Raw genomic sequence first — 9,983 nt, 5'->3', positions numbered from 1 at the left:
ACTGAGGGACTCAGGACATCTGAAAACACAGACAACTGAGTAATAAGGGATTCTTAAAAATGGAAAAAGAATGGGGCAGCTAGATGGTGCAAGTAGATAGAGCACCACCCCAGAAGTCAGGAGAACATGTGTTCAAATCCGGCCTCAGACCAAACGCTTGACACTTACTAGCTGTATGACCCTGGGCAAGTCACTTAACCCCAATTGCCTCAAAAAAAATGGAAAAAGAAACGTCCCCAGTTTCTGCAGCCCTTGTTGCATCCCACCCGCAGCCCCTTCCATGCAAGTCCCATTTCAAATTCCTATAATCCCCTGCTCTCAATTAGCTCTCAACAAATCCCCACAAAACAGTGACCTGAGAAAGTTAAGGTCATTGAACCTCCCTCCATCCTTTCATACTCCCTCCAACACTCACAAAGGAATATTTCTGTGTCCGTTAGGAACAGTGCCTTGCATCTAGTAGGCACTTAACCAATACTTATTAAATAGATCCAGAGAGCCAAACCCTTTCAAGCCCAAAGAAATGAAAAGCCCAAACAGGATCACAAATCACAGATTTTGAGCTGAAAGGGACCTTAGAGGTCACCTAGTACAAGCCTTTCATTTTATTGATGAGGAAACTGAGGACCAGAAAAGTTCAATGACTTGCCCAAGGTCACACAGCTAGTAAATGTCAGAAATGGATCTCAACTCCATATTCAGCAGGCTTTCCATTGTACTAAGTGTAATTTCAGGCACTATGACAACTATGTAGGTAAGAAATTTGGAGTAGGGACCTACTAAGGACCCCTCAAATACTAACAGGTGCAGGGTTACCAGCTCTATAAGGCCAGCCTCTCTTACCTTAAAAAGCTTCCCCTAGTCCAGGGTTTAACCATCACTCATAGTCTTGGCAATCCCTACTGCATCAGTGCTGACAGCTCCCTCCAAGACTGCAGGATCCTTATGATACCTCAGACAAATCACTTACCCTCTCTGTCCTGCAGTTCTCTCATCTGTAAAATGAGAGCCATAGACTAAAATATCTCTAATATCCCTTCCACTTCTTAATCCTGAGAGCTTATGTACCTGAAACACAGTGGCCCTGAAATCATCATCATACTTACTCTCTTCCTTTTCCCCTTTTAGTAAAAGAAAGACCAGACATTGGAAGATCTTTCTAGGCTCAACAACTATACTACCAACGCAATCCCATTTATTTCATCCCATACGTTACTCTGTGAAAAAAATTATCATTCATCCCCACTTTTATGGCACGCCACCCAAGGACATCGCGTTAGTAAAGCTGAGATCACCAGTTCGTTTCAAGAAGACCATTCAACCCATCTGCATCCCACCCTCCAAGACAGTCTTTGAAAATGGGACCATGTGCTGGGTGACTGGCTGGGGAAAAACAAAGGAAGGCAGAAGTGAGGACAGTTACAAAGATGATTGTACCTGGTGACCCCTGACCTAACCTACATCTACAATAGAGCCAGCTCATTTCTCTCCCAAGTCAGACCATCCACTTTGTACCCACTACAAAGGAAATATGCTTTTAATTTCCCATCGACACAATCTTTTGCTTTATTTTCTTTGGTCCTTTGTTGATATGCTTGGTTAATTCCATTTCCTCTCCTTCCTAATAGTAATAATGCCTCCCATTTGTACAGCATGTTACAGTCTTCATGACTCATCTCTTTAGAAGCTACAGGAAGCAGGTGAGATGGGCATAATCACCCCCATCTTACAGATGAGCAAACTGAGACTGAGCCATTAAATAGCTTGTACCCAGGGTTCTGGGCAGCTAGGTGGTGAAGTGGGTAGAGCCCTGGATCTGGCATCAGGAAGACCTGAATTCAAATCCAATCTCAGATACCAACTAGCTCTGTGACCCTGGGCAAGTCACTTAATCCTGTCTGCCTCAGTTTCCTCATCTGTAAAGTCAACTGGAGAAGGAAATGGCAAATCACCTTAGTTTCATTGTCAAGAAAACCCCAAAAAAAGGAACATGGTCAGACATGACTGAAAACAACTAGACAACATGCCAGGCTTCCAAAGCTAGCAAGTGTCAATAGATGAAGCCAGAATTCAGGACTTCTTACCCTAGTCCCAGTCTTATTCCCAGTGCCCTATACTCCAACAGTACATGAAATAACAGGTTTTCATAGTAAAAATACTTCCTTAATTAGCCCACTCCAGAGAATTTCTGCTGAGTGTCAGAAAACTCAAGAGAAAGGGTTTAGTTCTTTTCAGGTTGTTACCACACAATAAAGAATCTGGAAGGAAATGCCTTGCTTTCCCAGAACCCAGGGAAACTTGGAGATTCTGGATGACTGGATAAAAAGGGAAATGGGATGCTTTTCCAGCACCCTTTGAGTACCAATGGAATATATTGTTTTGTTACTCCACTCCTTTTGTTAAATCTCCAACAGTCTGCAAGAAACCTGGGTGGGGGAAAAGAAGGGGGGGCGGTGAATTTGCATTGCCTGCCAATGTTAGGGAACAGCAGCAGCCTGGGATATGGATGGAAAGGTGATGGAGGACCATACTGGGATGAGCCTTACATGGTACAGTGAGAGTTTGGCCTTTATCCTATAACCTCAATGAGTAGCTTCACTTTTTAGGCCAAAGTGTTCTCAGACTTAATTCTCAGAGTTTCTGAAAAACCCATATTATAATGGGAAGATTGAAACACACATTCTGCAACTACCCGTAAATAAAGGTTGGTTTATTTAGTGTTTTGAATGATTTGGTCTTTTAAAAATTTTTTGTTGGGGCAGCTAGATGGTACAGTGAATAGAGCTCTGGCCTTAGAGTCAAGAGGATCTGAGTTCAAATCCAGCCTCAAACACTTAACACTTACTAGCTGTGTGACCCTGAGCAAGTCACTTAACCCAATTGCCTCACCAAAAAAAAAAGTAAAAAAATTTTTTTGTTAACATCAATCAATGCCTTATCATCCACATCTTGGCCACCTCACCCCAGAGTCACCTGCCTTGATACTGCCCTAGGTTCATCTCTGACCCTAACTATGACTTTTCCTGTTCCCACATCTGCAGAATGGAGAAAATCCTGGTACCTACAGGCTGTGGAATTGCCTCTCATTGATCAAAAGACCTGTGACCTGTACTATCATATAGGAACAAACATTTCTCCTTCTATATCCAGGATATATGATGACATGATATGTGCTGGCTTTGCAGAGGGCAAGAAGGATGCCTGTAAGGTGAGATGGGCCGTTGGTTGCCCTTCACTTTACATTTCTGTTAGGGTCCCTAAATTGGATACAGCAATTGCCAACTACTGACCCTCATATTCTGCCTCTCTTCACCTCTTTCCTCCACTCTAGGAAATCTCTTTTCCCATGACTACCCTTTTAGAGTGACTTACTTTCTCTATCTTCCCCCAGGGTGACTCTGGAGGCCCCTTGGCATGTGAGGTCAAGGGTATTTGGCATCAAGCAGGTATTGTGAGCTGGGGAGATGGCTGTGGTAGACCCTACAGGCCTAGTGTCTTCACCAACGTCAGTGTGCACACCGACTGGATCTTAAGGACAATTAAATCAAACACCTTTAGCTTAATGCCCTCTAAGCTTCTCTTCCTCCTCACTCTACAACTGTCCTAGCCTGCTTCCCAAGTTGTCTGCTTAACGTCTGACAAGTGTGGCCGTGACCTGAGGCCTGAGATGGGGACGACAGGGCTCTTCCAGGGCCAGGCACTTCGGTAAAGATTAATTCAGGTCTCTCGTTTGCTCCAGTCAAAGGGTGTTTGCAGCCCCCTAGGTCCTGGATTGAGAGGGATTTCATGCAAGGCACAAAGTACTGACTAGCAGGAAGAAGTGGTTGTGGAGCTAGGGAGACTGTGATGTTCTCTCTGTACTCACATATTTCTCTTTCTATCTAATTGCTGTTGGCTATTTTAATTAAAAAAAACATTCATGATAATACCAATCCTTACTATGACTTTCCTTTTGTTCCATTCCTCCTGGGTTCATTCTCACCAATCACAGCCAAGAAGACAAGGCAATTATATATGAAATTCAAAAGTGAAAACTGGACTATTCCTGCAGATCTCCAGCTCAGGCCTCACTGTAGATGCTGTTCTCTCCATTATGGGGACTTCTGACTCACAGTGTGTCTCCCCTCTCCATCCTTTCCTGGCATTCACTCTTGGCTTCCACTTGCCTTTTGGAGTTAGGGACCAGCTCAAACACAGGACAATATTGCAGATTCTGAGTCTAAACTCCTTATGAGATTAGGTTTGTATGCCCAGGAGCTTTCCGTTGTGGTGGTAACTTGACTAGAGAAGAGAATATGGAGTCAGAAATAAAGAGAAATGCCACTACATTAAAAAAAAAAATAGGACTCAGTAAGTGATAAGTGGAGATTGAATGATTGCATTGGAAAGATCACTAGCCCGAGAGCCACCAATCATAGCCTTCATGAATCCAGGTTCAAATTCTGCCTCTGATACTACCTGTATTGCTAGGTAACTGATTAGACCTTCATGGGCCTCAGTTTCCTTACCTGTAAAATTGATTTTTACCAAATTAAAATGAAAGGACTGAACCAAAAGTACTCTGAGATTTCTTCCAGTTCTATTTCTGTGATTCACAAATGGTTAAAGTATATAAACAGAAAATTTTCAAAAGAAGTAACACAAATTGTTAACAATCACTTGGAAAAAATTATTATCACTAATAAAGAGATACAAATTAAAACAACTTTGAGGGACCACATTACTTCAACGAAATTGGCAAAAATAATGCTGGCAAGGTTATAGAGAAATAGACAAACTCATTCATTATTCATGTATTTGCTAAATTATAGAATCTTTTTTGCAAAAAAATTAAAAGCAATGAAATTACATGCTGGTGGGGTTGTGGAGAATAACTACACTCATTTCATTATTCATGTATTTGCTTACTTATATAATATTTTTGGAGAGAAACCTAATATCATATAGTAAAAGTAACACAGACAATTATACTCTTCAACTCAGTTTCATTTTACCAAAAATATACCAGAAAGAAAGAGTTACCTGTTGAAAAATTAGCCGAATTAATTTTGGCTAATTCAATCTAATTTCAAAAATCTGAAAGCAACTTTAGAGTCTGAAAATAACTTGGGGTTTATCCATGAAATGGAATAATTTGATTCAAACAATGTGACCAAGTAAGAGGATCACAGGATTATAGATTTAAAGGTAGAGGGATTTGAGATACTATCTAATCTAACCTCCTCATTTTATAAATAAGGAAACTGAGGCCCAAAGATATTAAGTGATTGGCCTGATGTCACACAGATAGCCATCCATCCCAGGCAGTTTGCCATTTCCCAACAAGTATGTAGCAAAGGATATAAGATGCAGGCAAGCAAATTGTGATATCAGTGGGGAGGGGGGAAGGACTTTAGATAAGACTTATTCAAACTTGAAATGGGCAGTTGTCCACTCAGGTGAGGGGTGATAGAGTTCCCCTCACTGGTGCTCTGTAAGCAAGGATAATGAGGCAACCTGCTGTAATAGACAGAGCATTGGTCCTGGAGTCAAGTAGAGTTGGGTTTGAATCTCCGCTCAGATACTTACCAGGTGTGTAATCCTGGGCAAACCACATGACCTCTCTCAGCCTGCCTTTGCTCATCTTTTAAATGATGATAATAATAATACCTATCTCAAAAGTTGTTATGAAGATAAAAAAGAGATGATTCACGTAAAGAGCTTTGCAGTCATTAAAGTGCTCCATAAATGCTTACTAGCTACATCCACAATACATACAGGGTGTATGGAAGGTCATCTGAGGCAGGGAATCACTAGCACCTGGGGAGACTGAGAAAGGTCTCCTACAGGAGATGAGATTTAAGCTTAGTCTTCAAGGAAGTCAAGAAAACTGAGGCAGAGGAGAGAGAGCAGAGCACCTCAGGCAAGAGGAATATCTAGAAGAAAAGCAAAGATAGTTGATGGAATCTCATCCACACTCAAGGAGCAAGAGTAGGCCAGTGTGCCCAAATCATTAGCATTCATAGAGGGTCACTGTAATGAAGACTGGAAATGTGGGAAGGGGCCAGGCTCCCAAGAGCTTTAAAGACCAAGCAGGTAACTTTATCCTGGTGCCCAAAACTCTATTAAAAAACTAGGCATCCCCTTTGGCCCCGCAATATCACTACCTACAGCCCCAAAAAGATCAAGGAAAAGGATTCACATACAAAAATATTTACAGCAACTCTTTTTGTGGTGGCAAAGAATTGGAAACTGAGAAGATACACATCAATTGGGGAATGACTAAAGAAGTTATAGCATGGGAGGGAACACAATTGTGCTATAAGAAATGAAGGGGACAGTTTTAGAGAAATCTGGGAAGACTGAAATGAACACACAAAATGAAGTGAGCAGAAGCAGAACAATTTACACTAACAAACAATATTGTACAGATTATCAACTATGAAACTGATTAACTAATTAATACAATGATCCATCACAATTTGAAAGGACTCCTGATGAAAAATACTATCCATCTTCAGATAAAGAACTGATAGATTCAAAGTACAGATTGAAACTTTTCTTTCTTTCTTTTTCTTGTTTTTTCTTTCCCCCATGGGAACATGACTAATGAAGAAATGTTTTACATAACTACATATGTATAATGGATATTGTATTTCTTGCCATCAAAATGGGTGAGGGAGAAGTGAAGGCAGGGAGAGAATTTGGTACTAATAGTGAAATAAAATTGAATTTTTTTAAAAAATCTAAATACAAATTGTTATCTTAGAGGTATAGGAAGCCAATCGAGCTCATTGAGCTGAGTAGTAACATTGTCAGAACCATGCTTTAGAAAAATCATGTTAGCTGCTAAGTGGAGATTGGATTAAAGTGGAGGCTTTTGGAAAAGTCGAGGTAACAGCAATGAAGTCCTAAACTAGGGTGATGGCTATGTGAGTAGAGAGAAGGGGACATCAAGAAAAGGCTTTGTGGAAGTAGAAATGCCACAAATAGATTAGACAGGCAGAGTTACTAGGGGTGAGGAGGCAAGGATGAACAGAGATTTCCATCAGAAAGACATCTAGCAGGGCACTGGGAATTCCACCAAACCTCCAGGATCCCAGTTCCCCCTAGCCTGGGGCCTTAAGGCCCCAGGACAATAAGGCTAAGTCAATGATTCAGACCCTAGTCCTCCAGACCAACCAAATGCCAAGGAAGGCATCCCCTCCCTTTTAAGGGAGATCATCCCAATTTAGGAAGGATTCACCAATAATATCACACTGTAAGAACTCAAATCTTTATCTCTGGGCTTCCAACACACTGCATATGAGGTTTGAGGATCTGGGTTCAAATTTCAGGTCTGCTGTTTACTGTCTGTATAATACAGTATATTAAATATTAACTGATTTGGGCTAATCACTTAGCCAATCTGAGCCTCAGTTCCTCATCAGTGAAATAAAGGTGAACTCAGTGACCTCTGAGGTCTGAGGCTCAATCTATGATCCTTTGATAACTGGTTCATTCTACAATCCCAAATTCACTCTTTTGATTAAAATGGCCAGATTATGGTTTTTCCACTCATACAGCTACCTAATCCTTCACTATCTAATTTATGTCCCTTTTGACCAAGAGAAAAACCAAGGATGCCCATCAATTGGAGAATGGCTGAACAAGATGTGGTAAATGAATGTAATGGAATACTATTGTGCTATAAGAAATGATGAGCAGGCCGACTTCAGAAAAACCTGGAAAGACTTATATGGATTGTTGTTGAGTGAAGTGAGCAGAACCAGGAGAACGTTGTACACAGTAACAGCCACGTTGTGTGATGACTAACTCTGATAGACTTGGCCCTTCTCAGCAGTGCAAGGATCTAAGACATCTCCAAAAGTCTCATGATGGAAAATGCTATCCACATCCAAAGAAAGAATTATGGAATTTCAATATAGATTGAAGCATACCGTTTGCTCTTTTGTTTTCTTCTGTTTTGTTTTGTTTTCTCCTTCTTGTGGTTCCTCTGGATGAGGATGGGATCTAGATCCCAGAAAGGAAAAACCTTGGACTTTCCCATACGGCCAAATCTCTTGTTTTCCCCTGAGGCTATAATCCCATCACTTGGCCTTTCATTGTGGCTACACCCAATCTCCCAATTCTGTTACCCTTAACCTAGCCTAGCCCTGGATTGTCTTATCTCCATTTGGCCCCAGCCATTTCCCACCCTTAATCCTAGCTAGGCTCCTAGCTCCAGTCACCCCAAACTACTTGGCACTCCTAGATGCCTCCCACAGTCTTTCTGTATATAAGATCCATCTTGTCTCCATTAAGAAGCTTAGATTCTTAAAATCTAGCCACTGCTCAGATTCTTATAATCTAGCCAAAAGTTTGCTAATCTTCAGACTCCTTAAGAGACTGCCCAATATGATGGATGTTCTAAGAAGCATTGTCTTTGGCTGAAAGAAGGTTTGGGTTGAATTCCTTCCAGCAGGATCTGTGTGTTGTGATATTGGGGTCCCAACACCCCTAAACCTCTAAACCTCGTCACTCCTATTGGTTTTAATTCTTCTTTACAACATGACTAATGTGAAAATATGTTTCAAGGGAATGTGTATATAGAGCCTATATCAGATTGTGTACTGTCTTGTGGAGGGAGAGGGAGAACAATTTAAAACTCAAAAGCTTATGGAAATGATTTTTGATAGATCAAAATAAATTAATAAAAAAAGAAAAAACAATTAAGATTGCTGCCCCCCTCTCAAAAAGAAAAAAAAAAGAGGGAGTGACCATCACCTCTAGAGGAGATGGTCCTCAAGGTACAAAAAGACTAACTGGCTTGGTCCTCTCTTATAAAAGGATAAGAGTTTGGGCTAAGAGTTTGCCTCTTGTTTTAATACGTATTTTTGATTGGTTGTTTAATTGACAGCTAATAAGTTTATCATTTTTTTTTATTAAGAATAAGAACATCAACCCTTCTCTATACCCTACTCCAGATCTTCCAGGATTACAAGCCCCTTATCTACCACTATCATCAGGTCTTATCATGCCCAATTCCAGAGCTCCCCCAGAGCTCCTAGGATGGACCTGGACAGCTGACTTTGTGCCTGAAATTGTTGAGGTTTAGAGCTTTAGGGGTGGTGGAACCCCAAAATCACGACATGCAGGTCCTGCTCAAATGAATTTGACCCAACCCTTCTTTCAGCCAAACACAAAAGTTTACTAGAAAATCCACCATATTGGCCAGACTCTTAAGGAATCCAAGCATTTGTATAGCTAATACAAGGGGGCCAGATTTTAATAATCTGAGCACTTTAAAGGAGACAAGATGAATCTTACATACAGAAAGACTGTTGAAGGGATCCAGGGGTGGTCAAGTTGTCTGGGGTGACTGGAGGAGGAGTCTAAGGAGGATTTGGATGGGAGTGGACAATAAGCTGGGGTGAACAGAACTCCAGGAACCTGGACCACATGGCCAAGGAAGAATGGAGTCTAGATAGGATTAAGGGTGGGAAATGACCAGGAGCAATGGGGAGGTAACAGAACTAAATTGGGAGAGTGGGAGTAGCCACCACAAAAGGCCAGTTGAATGGATTACAGCCCCAGGCCAAAACCAGAGATTTGGGACAAGTCCAGGGATTTTCTTTTTTGGGTTCCAGATCCCAAAGACACGGTCTTTTCCTGTTAGGGGTTCAGATCCCAACTCTATCAGAATCAGAAAAACCTGAATTCAAATCCAGACTCAGACACTAACTACTTGGGTGACCCTGGGCAGATCACTAATCCCATGTTTGCCTCAATTTCCTCAACTGTAAAATGGGGATGATAACAGCACCTACCTCCCAGGATTGTTATGAGGATCAAACAAGCTACCATCTGTAAAAGCCCTGAGGGCAGGGCCTGGCACAGAGTAGGCACTCTATAAATGTTTCTTCTCTTCCCCTCCCCCTTCTCTTGCTCTTATCACGTTCCTGCTTTCAGATGAGTTATACAGACCTATGGGATCTGTGCCCATTTTCAGGGTGGGCAAGCTT

At 41.4% G+C, this 9,983-nt stretch overlaps 1 protein-coding gene across 1 annotated transcript; it reads left to right on the top strand.

Annotated features, from left to right (window-relative positions):
- Nucleotides 1-1,128: 1,128 nt before the first annotated feature.
- LOC114039928 (testisin-like) lies at nucleotides 1,129-3,607 on the top strand (the record flags this gene model as incomplete). Its single annotated transcript, XM_027857858.1, has 3 exons — nucleotides 1,129-1,409; nucleotides 3,042-3,208; nucleotides 3,392-3,607. Coding segments are annotated over 3 exons (664 nt in total), but the record flags the coding sequence as incomplete, so codon positions are not given.
- Nucleotides 3,608-9,983: the final 6,376 nt, after the last annotated feature.

The sequence above is a fragment of the Vombatus ursinus genome, unplaced genomic scaffold (genome assembly GCF_900497805.2).
Source record: "Vombatus ursinus unplaced genomic scaffold, bare-nosed wombat genome assembly UNPS02012406.1, whole genome shotgun sequence".
Lineage (NCBI taxonomy): Eukaryota > Metazoa > Chordata > Mammalia > Diprotodontia > Vombatidae > Vombatus > Vombatus ursinus.
The sequence above is the reverse complement of the archived record's forward strand: the minus strand, read 5'-3'. Positions and strand labels throughout refer to the sequence as shown.